Below are 18,924 nucleotides of genomic sequence, written 5' to 3'. Positions count from 1 at the left end.
ATGATATGCAAAATAAATATAACAATGATATATATTCAAATTTATTATACCTACAAAAATATTTAGATGTATATAATATTAATAAAAACAAAAAACGCATTTTTGATAATCAATTGAATGATAATGATAATGATGATGATGATGGTGAAAAAAGCATGTTGAATTTAGATTTTTTGAAAATGGATATAACAAAAAGTAATAAAAAGAAAATATCTGAAAACACACATTTATACAACAACATATTATTATGTGTTATAGATAAATATTATTTAATTCTAAAAATGAATCAAGACGAATTTGATATTGTATTATATGAAATATATTTTCTAAATAATATAGAAATATTAGTATATCAATTTTTTTATAATTATTATGACTCATTAATATTAGCTGAAACATATAAATGTAAGTATGTTCATCAGTTATTTGCATATTCCATTTATGATTATATGGGTCGATATTGTGGTTCATCCTTAGCAGACTATGAGGTAAAAATGTTTTCACACCATAACATAAATGTGTATAAATAGATATATATATATATAGAGAGATATATAAAGATATAGATATAGATATAGATATAGATAGATAGATGTATATATATTTATATATATTTTTATATATATATATTTTTTTATATATATATTTTTTTTTATATATATTATTTTTTTTTTTTTTTTTAGTGCTTGTTCAAAATTGAAGACATATTTCAATTTCTCCATCGAGCAATCACCTTCGACCCTTTTCTTTTCAAAGATGATGAAGATGACGAAAGAATAAAACGTTTGACAAACCCGTTAGAAAATAAAGATTCAATAAACAAATGTAATTTTTTTGAAACCAATTTAAATGTGGATGAAGAAAATAAGAATTATCATAATTTCGTCTATCTACTTAACGAAAGAGATAATGCATCATCTGAATATATAAATAATTATTATTGTATAAAAAAAATTAGTTTTGATAAAGAATTATGTAAAAATATTGATATAAATATACAATTACATAAACTAAAAAATGTCCTATTCTCATCTTTACAATTAATTGATTATTTGTTAGAAGAAGAAAAAAGTTATGAAAAACATTTTGTAAATAATAATTTTGATGAAAATGATGTAGAACAAAATTTCTTAAGTACACTTATTAAAAATAAAACCAAAAAAAAAAAAACAGATAATAATAAGTTATATAAAACAAATATATTCACAGAAAGAAAAGAGTGCAATAATTATGAACATGTACAATATGATGATATATTATCAGGAAATAATACATATAATAATAATGATAATACATTTTATAATACCAAAATAAATAATAACGAAGCAAATTATAACAACTCTGAAGAAGACAATAATAACAATATAAATATAAATAAACTTTGGGACATATCAATACATGAAATGAACATTAATTTAAGTCGTTCATCTTTTAGTTTAACAAGCGATGTAATACAAAATGAAGAAATCAGAAGAGACGAAGACTCAAATTTTTTTTTCTTCTCATATAACATAGAAAAATTTAAGTATTATTTAAATTCAATCAAACAAAATGAACAAGTAAAAATAAAATTATTAATCTATAAAAATGAAATAATAAAACAAATATATAAATTTAAATTATATAATTATATTATGAAATTGTTACATAAAGAAAGAATTAATAATTTTGCGCTATACCATAATAAGCAACCTTTAAAATGTAAATCTATAGATACATCAAAAGGGAAGAATAGTATAAATAAAATATCTGATATTTTTAATATTTTTAAAAAAAATGTAAACCATACAATAAATTCATGTGATGAACATAATGGTAATGATGAACATAATGATGATGATGAACATAATGATGATGATGAACATAATGATGATGATGAACATAATGATGATGATGAACATAATAATGATGATGAACATAATAATGATGATGAACATAATAATGATGATAATCATATTAATGATGAAAATAATGACGATTATCATAATAATTATTATTATAATAATAAAAATAAACGTGTTCAAAATGTTGATGATACAAATATATTTATTATAAGCTGGACAAAATTTAAATATGCCTACACGCCTATAGATATAATAAAATATTTCCTAATTAATAAAAACTATGTACTCATAAAAATATTTTATAAATATTTTAATTATTTTATAAAACAAAATTGGAAAACTATCTTTTATTATATTCCATTGAATGAAAGAATAGAAAATTATTTTTTTCTTTTACCATTAATAAATAGAAATATTAATAATGAAAAAGATTATACGCTGCAGAATCAAGTTAATAATTATAACGATCATAAAGACAGGTTGATATCTAGCAATAATTTTATAGAGGAACATATAATTGGTTGTGATGAAAAAATATACACGGAGCAGTACATTTCATCTACTCAAGTAGAAAAAAAAATGGAAAACAATACAAATACATGTAATAATAATAATGATAAGGAAAAAATATATAAGGATAGTAGTAGTAGTAATATTAGTATTAGTAGTAATAATAATATTGAAATGTTAAACCCAAAAGTAAATGAAAATCTTATATCTTTCCTTTCGTATGAAAATAAGAACAAAAACACGTACGAATTATATGATATTGAATGTGATGAAAACGTGTTTGTTGAATTCTTTCTAAACAGGTGTATAAACATAATAAAAAAAACACACTTAATTAAAAGTAGATTATTAGAATTTGTTTATATATGTCTAAAACATTTAAATGGAGATAACATATATGAAATATTTGTGTACGATCATATTATGAATAAGTACCAATACAACGAACATTATTTTGTTCTCAATTCATATAATAAGAATAATCAAAAGGATAACCATAAAGATAACGACAATGAAAGAGATATAAGAAAAAATATAAATTCATTTGAAACACATAATGAGCACAAGAACTATATGGTTAATATGAAAAATAATAATAATAATGAATATAATAATAATAATGAATATGATAATAATAATGAATATGATAATAATAATGAATATGATATTAATAATGAATATGATAATAATAATAATAATTATTATTATTATTATTGTAATAATATGAATAACCAATATAAAAGTAAACTAGGAATAAATGAACCCATCAATATTAACGATATATCTTTTATTAAAAATTATTTAAGGATAGAATTAAAAAAAGATAATATTAAAAATAAAAATATCATCCTTATATATAGCTTATTCATTTTAATAAAAATGTATCTTGTATGTAAAGAAAATAATAGGAATATAAAATTTGAAGAATTTATACAAATGAATATATATAACAAAATGTGTGTTATATTAGATTTCGATATAAAATATTTATCATACGAAGATGATCAAAAAAATAATATTAAATATTTTTATGATAAATTAATAGATTTGTTAGAAGAATATAAATATATAGATGAACATATAAAATATACAAGTTGTTATGTAACATTTGATAAAGATATAATTTATTTAAATTATAAAAAATCTAATAATTTTTTAGATTCATTATATATTAACATATTATATACATCGAAACAGTTATTTATAATATTTGTTTTAAAAACATTAACGAGTTTACAATGTATGAAAAAAGATTCTTTAAAAAAAAAAAAGACAAACAAAATATATAGATATATGAATAAAAATAAAGATAATATTAAAAATAAAAAAAATTTTGATAGTACATTAAATAATTATAAAAAAAAAAAAACAACAGAAGTAGATAAAATATTAATCTTTTTAAAATATATATATTATGCTTATGATCATAAAATTATATTTAATGAACATTATGAATATGTTTTTTTCTTTTTAATAATCTTTTATAAATATATGCAAATCAATTTGTTACATTTCATATCTATATTTAATGATTTCTATAGCCTTTTTCCAAGACGAGTAATATATATGAGTAATAAACAAAGTTATGATATGATAGATGATAATATAAATAAATATTTAAACGAATATATTTTACAACATACGTTCAAACTAGGAGATCTTTTTAAAGAATACCAAGATATGAATATAATTAATTATAATAAAATAATAATCTTTGATAAATATATTGATTATATTATAAATTATTACAATAATAATAATAATAATGTGGTAATAACAAGTAATATAGAAAATGATGATTTCAACAAAAAAAAAACACGAGAATCATATGATATGAATAAAAATGTATTTGAAAATTGTGATGTAGAAAGGAAAGAACAGTATGATGATAATCATAAGAACATATCATTATCATGTGAAAACATTGAAAACTATTTAGATGTTTTTGAAAAACATTTAAATTCCTTAGAACTTATTAAATATTTTAAAAAAGATATTATCAATCCAAATGATGAAGAATTATTAAATATTAATATAGATATGATTTTGAGTTCAAATTATAATAAGAAAAAAAGTATATTATATATGTTTAAAATATATAAAATAATTATTTTATATACTCATCATTATAAAGATAATAATTTTACAAAAAATTGTATACAATTATATTATAATTTATTTTATTCAGTACATCATGATATATCATTATTTTTTTTTATTTTTTTTTATATTATTTTATTTTTTTCCAATGATTATAATTATCTTTATTCCTTTATGAAATATTATTATAAGGAATATATAGAACACATACAAAGTGTAACAAATAACAAACCATCTTATTATAAGGATATGATAAATTATTTAATAACAAATAAAATTAATAATATTACAATATATGATAATGATTTTATTCAATTTTATAACTTTATAAAAAATATATACACAACAACATCTGAAGCATTATTAACCCTTTTTATTGATATACCTGAACAGAATGAACACATTTTATTAACAAATCTAAGAATTTTATATTATATACAAAATATGATGAAAAATAAAAAATGTTTATTATATGTAATATCACCCATACAACAGTATAATAAATCCAGTGATGATATATCTAAAGGTAGGAATATCGAATTACCATCCTATTCATCAAACGAAGACCTTATATATAAATCCTTTTCGAAATTAATCACAAAAGGATATGAAAAGACAAATCATAAAAATACAAATAAAAATAATAATATGATTAGTAATGATAACAATAAATCAAATCAGAATAATATAAAGAATAAATTATTATGTGCACAAATGTCGACGCATTTTTTTTTTAAACAAATATACTATGATACATATATAAAAATAAAAAATGAAAGAAACAAATTCTATATTTTTAAAAATATTATAGAGAATGATTTAAATAAAATAACAAATTATAAAAAAATTTTACAACTATTAAAATTGTTACATATAATAAATAGGGATCAATTAATATATTGTATTATTTATCTTATATATATTATACAAATATATATAAAAAACAAGAAAAAAAATAAAAATAAAGAAAAAAATAAAATTACAAAAGAAAAGGAAAAGAAGAAAAATGAAACATTAACAAGTCACTTATCTTTTTATTTAATACTTTTAATAATTTTATACTCAAAAGAAGAAAAATTTAAAAATAGTTATAAAGACTTCCTGCAACAAACAATTTTATTTTATATGAACCATTCAACAAAAAGTATAAATTATATTTATAATTTTGTTATTTTTATATATTCTTATTTCTCGTTAAATTACAACCTTTCTATAGATATCTTGTATAAATTGTTTTTAAAAAAAAAAAAAAAAATTCAAAACATTAAATATGGACACAATCAAAATTGTACGTCTATTCCATTAGAAAACTTATATCAATTCTTAGGAAACAAAATAAGTATGAAACAAAATTATGAGAAAAAACATTTTGTAAATAATGAAAGCAACAACAAAAATATATCTATAAATAATTCTCAAAATACAAAAGGTAGTAATATTCCAAACACAAATCAAATAAAAAATATGTTTAATAATATTAATGTAGTAAATAATAAAAGTGTATATATGGATAATGTCTTAAATACAAACATAGAGAAAGGAAATATAAAAAATAAAAATTCTCACACTAATGTTGGTAATAATAATTATGATGTTAATTATGATCAATCATTTTCTCAACAGAATAAAGAACAAGAATATAACAACACAAAAATGTTATTAGAAACAAAGAATGGAAATAAATCTTCTAGTGAACAAGAAGATTATGAAAAATATTCTTATTCAAATAATATAAGTTCATATCAAAATTTTTATTATTATGATGATGACGATTATCCATATTATCCATTTGAAATAAAAATTAACGAAAGCGATGTTGCAGAAACATGTTATGAAACAGATATTATATCAAACCATTCGTCTAATGAACTAAATAACGAGAAATGTACAAATATGGGAAATAATTCATTTTGTGATGAAGATATAGAACATGTTATCAACAGTCATCATGAACAAACAAATAATACAACATCATCCCTAGGAAGTAGTAGTAGTGATATAGATATGATGAAAACTACAACTACTAATATAAAAGAAAAAAATATATATATAAATAATAATAATAATTATTATTATGACTATTATTACAATATGTATGACGATGTTGTATCCTCCAGTGCTGATGAAAAGACAAAATGTGAGATATTAGAAAAAAATAATAAATCATTTTTTAAAAAAATTAGAAACCATTTAAATATTTTTCATTTTAACAATAAAACGATCTACGATAATGATAATAATTCTCTTATAGATTTCATAAAAAGGGTTCAAAAAAAAATAAATAAATATAATATATGTAAATGGGATATAGAATATATTTTAAAAGTAATTAAAAAAATTGAACGATTTTTCATTACAATTGAATTAGAACCAAACATGACAAATGATTATTTTCATATGTACTATTTTGATATACATGAAGAAAAAAAAAAAAAAAAAAAAATTAAAGAAAGTTATGATGATAATAATGTAAAGGATAAATATAATGAACAAAATATTATATATAATAAAAAAATGAAAAATAAAAAATATGTCACAAATAATCAAATGAAAGAATATTTATACATGTCTTTATTTTCAAACGATAATTATTTTTCTCTTGTTCATTTATTAAATATTCAAGACTATTATACCATTTGTCTATATATAAAAAAAATAATACTTATTAATTCCATAAGCGTTAAAAAAAAAATTAATATCTTTAATATTATCTTATGGACCATATATAATTTTATGAATAACAAGAAAACTATTATGATGGAATACAAAAAAGATAATAATGGGTATCATGCGAATGAAAATATATATGAACATAAATACATACAAACAAACCATTACAATGATAATAATAAGAGTGTGAATAATATACATAATTCACCTTTCAAAAATATCATATGCATCGTAGTCATAATAAGATATCTCTTATGGAATTTATATAAAAACCATATTAATAAAATTGATATGAAGAAACTTTTTTTTGAAGATAATTATAAAAAAAGTGTTGTAGAAAAGTTAGAAAAAAAAAAGTGTCAAGAAATTTTAGAGATTCTGATAAAAATTGTAGACATATCAAAAATATATTTATCCCAAATGAACTTCCAATTAATAAGAAAAGATACTTTTATTATTTATAAAATAAATATCGTGCCCCAAACAAGTCATATTACTAAAGAAGGAAATCATATCTCAAATAACGATTTGAAATATAAACAAAACGTGTCTCATACAAATTTTAATATAGAAAACAAACAAGAACAATATTTATTTGAAATCCAAACAGAAAAAGAAATGTTACAACATTTTTTTAGCAATGAAAAAAATAATTTATTCCTTTATATATTAAAAAATATACATAGTTTATATTATGATATAAATTGTGTATATAAAATATTATTTTATATGTATGAAATATGTTTGTACTATTTATGTTCTTCTATATATTTTATTAAATTGACGTATTATAATTTTAATCTTGGCACATTCTTTTCATCTATATACAAAACCATAAAAAAAATGTCACCTACTCAACTTATAGCTAAATTAATAGAATTGAGATGTATATCTGTATATTTAAATGATTATGTACATTCCAAAAATAATCAACACAAGTTACTACAAGACAATATAACAAATAAACATAGTAATAAAAATATTCATAGGAATGATATACAAACACATATAATACATGATGAACTTAATAACACACAAAATTATGAGCATGCACAGGATATTTCTGTAGATAAAAATATAAACAACCACAATTATTCTTATCATATCGCATTAAATAATAACAGTACATGTAGAGATTCCTTATTTAATAACCCTTTAATGATTTTATATGATAAGAAAATTTTCAATGAGTTTAATTTTTATATAAATGAAATAGATTCTACATATATTACATTCCACGAGAAATGTAACGAATTCTTAAATATATATAAAGAAATAAAAGAGAGTGAACTATGGCCAATAGAAAAGACAAAGAAAAGAAAAAATAAGAATAAAATTATTATATATCATATGGATAGGGAAAATATATATTCATATTGTAAGAATATATTAAACGAATTCAATATAATGCCATATATATATGATCTTACATTTATTTTAAATAAACTAAATATTCGTTTCCATCCTTTTTTTTATATATATGATAAAGATTATGAAAATGTTAAAAATATATTTGATCCGACAGAAGATGATTATTTAAAATATGTTTTACTTGTTAAATTAAAAAACAAAAACGATATTATGTTATTATATGAAACTATTACAGATATAAAGAATAATGTATATATATACTTTTATTCAAACTATTTCTTATGTGAATTATTTATAAATTTTTATGTCTATCATTTATTTTTGAAGTTACAACAACATGTTGAAAATGAACTTGATCATATTTGTAAAAATCTTCTTGATAAATCATATAATGATATAAGGTTTCAAATCGATATATATTTTAATAAATTGTGTGTAGATTTATTACAGATAAAAAAAAAAGAAAAAAAAGAAATTGATATATTTTTAAATTTTTATAGATTTATGGATAAATTTAATATATATCATTCAACAAAATATCAAAAATTAATTATAGATAATATATACAGAGTAGATATTTTAATTTTTTTCTTATTATTCATTCAAAATAAAAAGACAAAAAATAAAATATCATTTCAGCAAAAACGAGTGATTCAATATATAATAGTAAAAATTATTTTACTATTATTCTTTTATTTTAATAATAATAAATGTGAAACGTTTTTATCACCATCTAATATTTTACACTTCCTTACATCATTCAATCAAAATGAAAATCAAAATGAAAATAGTAGTGTGTACTCATTATGTCCTATTTTATGTGACAAAAACAAGAAAGAACCCAAAGAAAATGATGATAAAAAAAAAATAAATTATAATTCTGATGGGGATCATGATGTGGTGCAGCATAAATACAGTTCCCACGATATAGATAACAATAATAAAACATATGAGGACAAAATTAACATTATGGATAGCTATGATTCTTTTATGTTGGATGAGGATATATTTATCGATAAAAGTTTGCAAGTAGATGAAGAACATAATAACCACTACAACATCATCAACAACAACAACAATAATAATAATAATAATAATAATAACAATAATAATAATAATAATAATGATTATGATAAAAATATCTCCATTAATTATGTACAAAATGAAAACACAAATAGAACACTTATAAAAGAAAACAATTATAATGATGTTAAGAACAACCCCTTTTCTCAATTGTTTATGAAAAAAAACTTAGATGATCATAAGTATAAAGATATAAATAACAATATCAATGATTTAACCTACGATTTTAATGTTGATAATAAAATAAATAAAAAATCATATGAAGAAAATTTTAATCCTACTCAATCCACAAAAATAATTAAATTTTGTCTACATTACATAAGTATGAAAAAGATTATCACGTTATTAATTACAAAAGAATTAAAAAGCATTCTATTTTTAAAATTATCAGAAAATTGTAATGTGCAAAGTATATATGAAAAATCAAAACATATGTATACTTACTTAAAACGCTTGAATGGACATAATTTTTTTTTATCTCTTAAAATATTAAATAGATTGTTATTAAAAAATAGAAAGATGAATCAAATGAATTATATCATATATCACTTTTTTATAACTCTACATGTTGTACATTATATAAAAAATAATATGATTATGCAAAACAAAAAAGGAAATACGGAAAAAAAACAAAAAGACGAAATTAGTATAAATCAGAACATATCATACGAAAACACTTGTGATGAGTATCACTTTGTATTTTTAAATAAACAAATTAGCACAAATAAAAGCGGTATATCGAAAAATGAGAAAAAAGAAATTTACAATACTAATGATTTTGTGGATACTAAAAAGAACAACCTTTATAATGTAGACAATTTAATTAATAATAAATTATATTTGATTAAAATATTGATAACTTTATTATTTATTAATTTGAACAACATATTCTTGCCATCAATAAATAAACTATATTTTATAAAAAACAAAACATATATTATTATAAAGAAAGAAAAAAATAAGAAGAAAGATATAAAATTAAAATATGATGATGACATATCACACTTTATATCTTCTCTTTTAGATTTTATACAAGTAACATATATAAAGGGATATGAATTTATATATATAAATTTATTATTATTATTAGAATATTGTATTGAATTGTTATTATGTAGTTGGGATAATATAAAGCCTTCAAATATTTCGTACATATTGCTTCTTAAAAGAACACAAAAAATTATAACACAATATAATAATGATAGTTATAATGACATTAATAGTTATGATAATAATAATAATAATAATAATAATAATAGTAATAGTAGTAGTAATAGTCTCCATTATTATCATAAGTGTTGTGTCTTATCCTTTATTAATAAGGAAGAATATACAAAATTAAAAAAAGCTCTTAGCAATATGTATCTTAAAATATTAAGCCATTGTAATAACTCCATACTTATAGTATGCAAAATTATTATAGGCAATAGACTTCTTATAGATGATGAATTGTATTTATTTAAAATAAAAAAATGTGATATTTTATATTACTTTACTTGTAATTATTCCGTGATAAAATCTAATAAAGAAAATATCTTATTACATAATAGTAGTGTACATAAAAAACACAAAGACAAGAATGTTAAAGATATAAAAAAGGAAACAAATGATATTACTATTTTTACATCAGCAGATATTAATTCATTTATTAAAACATTGTTAATTATAATAAATTATGACATTCATAAATTTAAGGATACAGAATATCATAAAACAATTGAACAAGTTATTAAAGATAATGATTGGTATGTTATATATAATAATAATAATAACAATAATAATAATAATAATAATAATAATAATAACACCTCGTCCCTTTTAACCTCCTCCTCCTCATCATCATATTATTATAATAAGGATGAAACTAGAAATATGAGCTTTCTATATAATGATGCTTTTAGTTCAAATTTGGATTCTTTTTCAGATAGTATACCTTCAACAGAATGCAGCGATTTAGAATTTGGAGATATATTAAACGAATGTAATAATAATATGAAAAAAAATAATAATAAAAATGAAGAAAAATATAAAGATAAGCAAATATCATTTATGAATATTTTTAGCCCTAATGAATGGAAGTATAATATATATGATATGGATGAAATGTATAATGATAAAAAAAAAAAAAAAGATGTACAAGCAGATTATATAGAAAATGTAAAAAGGATACAAAATGAAGACCTTATAAAACATCCAAATAATACATCTATAGGAATGGTAAAGGAGGTAGAAATTTTTAATAAAGATATGAATGATAAAATAGATAATATAAATAATGAAAAATATATATCATATAATAATAGTTCTTATTATAATGAAGAACATGAAAAACATAAAAATACAAATAATGATAATCTTATATTACAAGAAGATATAAATAATAAGGAAGGGGAAAAAAAAATAAATAATGATAAAGATATGTATAATAATGATAAAGATATGTATAATAATGATAAAGATATGTATTATAATGAATATGATGATGAAGATTATCAAATGCACATTTCAAAATCAAAAGATATTATTTTAAATAAATATGGAGAAGGATTTTTATCAAATTTTATAAACAAATTGAATTATCATAATAATAACAAAAGTAACAATAATTATAATAATAATAATAATGAGTGTAATAATAATAATTATCATAACGACAGTTATTGTAAAAAACATTTTAGACATATACATAAAAAATCACAAATGATAAATTTATTAAAATATGTCAAGTTTATTTTAAAATATTGGAATATATATAATTTAATTAATGAAAAGAATTTAGAAGAATATTTGTTAATATTATTTTTTGCTAATCATTTTAATTTTTTCCAAAATATGATAAAGTATAAAATTATATTAAAACTATTTATTCATAATAATTTACAAAAAGCAGATGAACTCTTAGGAAATAAAAGTATGGTTTGGAATTGGTACAGAAATACTGGAAAGATTAAAACAAATATTGAAGAATATTTAATCAAAGATATTTCTTGTAAACTTTTTTTTACTAATAATAAACAAGATCAACTTTTAAAAAAATTAAATAAATTTCAATATAAAAATAAATATGATCAAAATAATTTTTTTTTAAAAAATTATTATCATAATAAATATAATCATAATTATATTTCAAGTGTATATATTCAATATCTTCATTTCCTAAAATATAAAAACACTCATAAAAATAATTATTCCAAAAATCAAAGGACAAAAGAATATGATATTATTATAAACAACAAAAAAACGGAAGAAAATGTAAATAATTATAATCACTCCATAAATATAAATCAAACTGAAATAAATAATAACAAATATGTTAATCATCATAAATATTTTACTCACAATAATATAACTCAAGATAATAGTTATATTAATAATAATAATAATAGTGAATCTTATGAAAAAAAAAGACAAACAACAGATTATATTCCTCAAGATGAATATAATCAACTACCATTGTTTTTCTTAAGCTTATTAGACCTTTATAAAAATACTTTTGATGTCTACGAATTTTATTATCAATCCGTTATTTATAAATTATTGAAAAATAATAATGAACATAATATTAATGAAATTCAAAATTATGTTGAAGACATGAACAAATATCTAAAAAATAAATTAGCGTCCTATGATTTATATATGATGTTATATTATTATCAATTTTTTACCTTTCAATCTATTTGTAATCCTAACCAAAACGTTCTCAATAAAAATGAACAAAACTTAATTGTATATATGTGGGTAAAGCATACGCAGGGACTTTTAAAAAAATACAGGTAATAAAAAAAAAAGACATTATAATATATATATATAGATATATATATAGATAGATATATATATAGATAGATATATATATAGATAGATATATATATAGATAGATATATATATAGATAGATATATATATAGATAGATATATATATAGATAGATATATATATATATATATATATATATATGTATGTACATATATATATAATTTTTACATTTTACCTTTATATATTTTTTCACTTTCACCGTCATATTCAATACGTCTTAATTTGTCTTTTCATTTTCTTTTTTCTAGGTTGAAGAGCACCAACTTTCCCAATGCACAATAAAATAAAGATCAAATAATTACTAAATAATATATATATATATATGTGTATGTGTATGTATGTGTGTGTGTGAATGCTTCTATAACAAATGTTTTTATTTTTTATAAACTCTTGAATTATCATAATTTTTTAAATTTATTAAAAATTAATACATTATTCTAAAAATTAGAAAAACATATAAATCACGGTACACATTATTGAAAGTGTTCATGTAATGTGACAATATAATATAGTACAAAAAAAAAAAAAAAAAAAAAAAACCAAAAAACTAAAAAACTAAAAAACTAAAAAATTAAAAAATTAAAAAATTAAAAATTAAAAAATTAAAAAATTAAAAAAGTAAAAAATTAAAAAAGTAAAAAAGTAAAAAAGTAAAAAATTAAAAATATATATATATTGAAAAAAAAAAAAAAAAAAAATTTAATTACACATTTTTATAATAATATTTTTTTTCATGCATACCAGTGAATTACTGAAATTTTAAAACAGGGCCTAGGAAAGGTTTGGTAGATATAATTAAAAAAAAGACATGATTATGAAATAAATATTTATAGGCATCATAATTCTGACTTAAAATCAAATTAGTAATTTCATCATATAATTTTAAATAATAGTTTTTAAAGCAATTTTTTATATCGACATTGTTTATGAGATATTTTATTGTAGGTCTACCATGAGGACAATTCCATGGATTCTTTAAAAAACTTAACTTTTTCTTTATCTTAATCATTTCGTATATGTTTAATGCTTTGCCAACCATTATCGCATTTCGACACGCCCTACAAAAAAAAAAAAAAAAAAAGAAGAAATAACATAAAATAAAATAATAAAATGTTATATATATGTTGTATATTCTTATGGTACTATATAATATGCTTATTTATAGTATTAGTAGAATGAATTATTTTTCACACAGAAATAGCCTATACATGGATATATGCATGCATGCATGCATGCACATAAACACACACACAACTATATATACATATACTCACTTGGATGCTAGAATACGCCACACCTTTTGAGGTCGTGGGAAATTATAATTAAACCAGGTATCTGTCTTATTATTCAAATCTATTGTAGTTTTCACAGATACTTCCGATTCATTGTAAGATGCTACTGGATGCTCTGTTAGATGATGCAAGAGAGACATAAAATCAACTACTTCTAATATTTTCCCATTAAATACTGGTAACGATAATAAATATACATTAAGCTCCATAAGCATTTCTTCTTCATCGTCGATTGGTTCATTTATATTATTATTATTTGTTTTCCTTCTTTTATGTATGGGTTCTTCTAGAATTTGTACTTCGAATCCATTTTGTAAGAAAATAGACATGTATTTTTGTATTATATGAACTTGTGCTGGACTTACTTGTACATGTATTTTACTAATTAATTTTTGTGACTTCATGGTAAATATTTTATTGTATTTTTCAAAATTTGATTTTTCGTCAGCTGCATGTTGATCAATAATAAATAGAGCGTAATTACTTTTATGTTTATTATCATTACTAAAATTATCATAATCCTCACAATTTATATTATTACTATTGTTATCATGTGTTTTGTAGCATTCTGATTCATGTCCTTCATTACCATATTTTTTTTTTTTTTTTTCAAAATAGAGTAAATCTATTTTGGATATTACAAATCCTTTATTAAATTGTCCACATATCTTTAATTTATTGAATAAGCTGGATTGGAAATATAAATCTTTTTGTGTTTCATCTATATTACTAAAATTAATATCTTCATTATTATTAACATTATTTGTATTATTATTATTACTTTCTTTTAAACTTAAATTTCCATCAAATAGGTTTTTATATTCTTTTTCTTCTTGATCATCGGTTAAACATAAATAATTATTTATTGGTGTTTCTTCTTTCATTTTCTGAAATATTATATTCTTAATTTTTTCACTATTCGTCAAATTTATTACATGTATTTGATCATAATCAAATCCACTCTTTAGTTCTTCTCTATTAATATACATATTTATATCAATTGGAATTTTCTTTATACAATTACTTTTTATATTTTCTTTCAAATCCTCGAATGAATAATTTGTACAATCTTTTAAATCATTACCTTCTTCTGTTTCTTCATTTTTTTCCTGTCCATTTAAATAAGGGGTATTATTACTATCATCACTATTTAATTTGTATTCATAAATGGTATTATTACTATCATCATTATTCAATTTGTATTCATAAATGGTATTATTACTATCATCATTATTCAATTTGTATTCATAAATGGTATTATTACTATCATCATTATTCAATTTGTATTCATAAATGGTATTATTACTATCATCATTATTCAATTTGTATTCATAAATGGTATTATTACTATCATCATTATTCAATTTGTATTCATAAATGGTATTATTACTATCATCATTATTCAATTTGTATTCATAAATGGTATTATTACTATCATCATTATTCAATTTGTATTCATAAATGGTATTATTACTATCATCATTATTCAATTTGTATTCATAAATGGTATTATTACTATCATCATTATTCAATTTGTATTCATAAATGTTATTTTTAGTATCATCATTATTCAATTTGTATTCATAAATGTTATTTTTAGTATCATCATTATTCAATTTGTATTCATAAATGTTATTTTTAGTATCATCACTATTCAATTTGTATTCATAAATGTTATTTTTAGTATCATCATTATTCAATTTGTATTCATACACATTATTATTCATATCACTAAAATGCTCTTTGTTATTTTCCATCATCACATTATCAATTGATAAAGGACCTGATGAATATATTTCCTCATCATTATATGTATTGAATTCTTCTCCCCCCTTTTTAATATATCCACTTTTTTGTTCTTCATTATTTCTAAAAAAGGTATATTCTGTATTCTTTTTATTTTCTACATTTTTTTCATTTTTTTCTTTTTCGCTATTTTCATATTGCTTTTTATTACCCGAAACAAATAAATCACAATGCATACTTTCTTGTGTTGATGTAAACGAATGATTTGCTCTATATATATTACTAAAATTATAATCATCATTCTGAAAAAGTGATGATGAATTTAATTCATCATTTTTAATTTGAATATTATTATTCATTTTATTTTCTGTTGGTATATAATCTTTTTGTGATAAGGTATAACTGAGGCTACTTGTATTGTCTCTATATAATTCATCATTTTCTATATATTTATTTGGATAGTTATATATTTTTTCTTCCTTTATTTTAAATAACTGTCTATCATCATGATAAGTAAATATATTCTCCTTTTCTTCCCCAAATTCATGCCTATTACAATGTTCAGCATCAATGTCGTTATCTTTCTCAATATGGTAAGAATTATTTTGATCTTTCATTTCTTCTTGTTTTACATATATTTGGTCATCCTTGTGTATGAGTTCTTTTTTAACATATGCATGATGTGTTACCTCGTTATTATAATTAGGTTCCATTTTAATAATATTATCATTTGGTTTTTCATTCCCTTTGTGTTTTTGTGAGGGAGATGTGGATTTATGATGATGGTGGTTATCATCATGTTCATGTGTCTCCAGTTTTATATTACTTTTTATTTGATTTGGCAAAATATTATTAGCCTTTAAAAAATAATCATCAATTTGTGTATCAATCAGATTACTTGTTTTAGGTGTAAATAACTTGACAAGAGCTGTTTTCATGTGTTCACACATTTCTTGCTCAAATGTAAAGAAGACTTCTCTTTTGTCAGGAGTAACATTAATATCTATATTTTTTGTATCGGATAAAATATTACAAATAATGATAGGATATAATCTACTATTAAATTCTCTATATATAGTATTAATTAATTTATTTACATTTTTTAATATATGTATAGGTCTACTATTAATATAATAAAATTGCAAATCTTTATCTCTTCTACCACTATTACTATCACTTATATAACCTCTAATATTCCATTCATTACCATCAATATTAAATTCAATTAAATTACCAATATTTCTTTTACCATATATAGAATAGAAATTTTTTTTAATACTATCAGTACCATTAGTAATTAACAAGTTCATATTTTTTGTACATCCTTTTGATGTAACAATATTATATATAACAAATTTTATATTATGATATATTATAGCATATTGTTGCATTAATAATAATAAATCGGATACCTGTGTTTTTATATTCTTTATAAAATCTTTCTTTCTTATTGGTATGTTATGAAAAATATTCTCACAACTCACTGTTGTTCCTCTTAATCTAGCTATTGGCTCCTCATGATAAAGTCTACCAAGTTTATCAAATTTTAATAAATAAGCATGATCATTTTCTTCATTCTTCGTTGTTATATTAACATTACTTAACATACATAATGAATTTAATGCTTCCCCTCGAAAACCCAAAGTATTTAAAGAACTATGTATATCATTAAAATCTTTTATTTTTGATGTAGCATGACGAGCACAAATGTTCTCAAAATTAATCTTCTTTATACCAACACCATTATCATTAACCTCTATTAACTTTATTCCACTCTCAACTAGCTTTATTTTTATTTCACTAGCATCTGCATCTATCGAATTCTCAACCAATTCTTTTACTACACTGCTCAGGGTAAATATAACCTGACTGCTGCATATATTATGAATCGACTCCTCCCCTATATTTTTTATCTTCATTGATATATAAAAATATAATATAATATAATATAATATATACATATATTTGTTTTATATATATAATATTATACTATGATAGGTATATATATTTGTTTTATATATATAATATTATACTATGATATGTACATATATTTGTTTTATATATATAATATATTTGTGGTTATGACAATTAATTTATATCAAAAAGTTATAAAATCCAGATGTAAAAAACATATAATAAATAAATCGAAATACTTAAAAATCTTCATGTTTCATAATAAAAAGAGCATATATTTTCTTTTATTATCCCATGAATTTTATTTTGTTTTTCAAAGGATTTATATTCAACAGGGAGGGAAATACCTTATATTCATACCAAAAAAAAAAAAAAAAAAAAAAAAAAAAAAGAAAGAAAATTTTTAATAATATAGTACGATAATAAAAAAGAATTAAAATACATGTAAATGTTAATATATAATAAGCTTTTTTTTTTTTTTTTTTTTATATGCCATATGTATAAATAATATAAAAAAAAAAAAAAAAAAAAATTATTTACCCCAAAAATATATATAATATATATATATATATATTATTTTCTCA

At 19.6% G+C, this 18,924-nt stretch overlaps 2 protein-coding genes across 2 annotated transcripts in view; one reads left to right on the top strand and one right to left on the bottom strand.

Moving 5' to 3' along the window:
• PF3D7_0726400 (conserved Plasmodium membrane protein, unknown function) overlaps positions 1-13,670 on the top strand; it is a gene marked incomplete at both ends in the record, with an annotated part of 15,662 nt that extends 1,992 nt beyond the window's left edge. The window contains 3 exons of the mRNA XM_002808745.1: positions 1-488; positions 684-13,351; positions 13,637-13,670. The exon at positions 1-488 is cut by the window's left edge and continues 1,180 nt beyond it. Coding sequence (XP_002808791.1) covers positions 1-488; positions 684-13,351; positions 13,637-13,670 — 13,190 coding nt within the window. The remainder of the gene's footprint in view (positions 489-683; positions 13,352-13,636) is intronic.
• Positions 13,671-14,136: 466 nt separating this feature from the next.
• On the bottom strand, positions 14,137-18,345 carry PF3D7_0726300 (DNA mismatch repair protein PMS1, putative; the record flags this gene model as incomplete). Its single annotated transcript, XM_001349125.1, has 2 exons — positions 14,137-14,446; positions 14,663-18,345. 2 exons carry the CDS (start codon positions 18,343-18,345, stop codon positions 14,137-14,139), a joined length of 3,993 nt encoding a protein of 1,330 aa, XP_001349161.1.
• Positions 18,346-18,924: the final 579 nt, after the last annotated feature.

Source organism: Plasmodium falciparum (genome assembly GCF_000002765.6).
Source record: "Plasmodium falciparum 3D7 genome assembly, chromosome: 7".
In the NCBI taxonomy this organism is placed as follows: Eukaryota; Apicomplexa; class Aconoidasida; order Haemosporida; family Plasmodiidae; genus Plasmodium; species Plasmodium falciparum.
The sequence above is the reverse complement of the archived record's forward strand: the minus strand, read 5'-3'. Positions and strand labels throughout refer to the sequence as shown.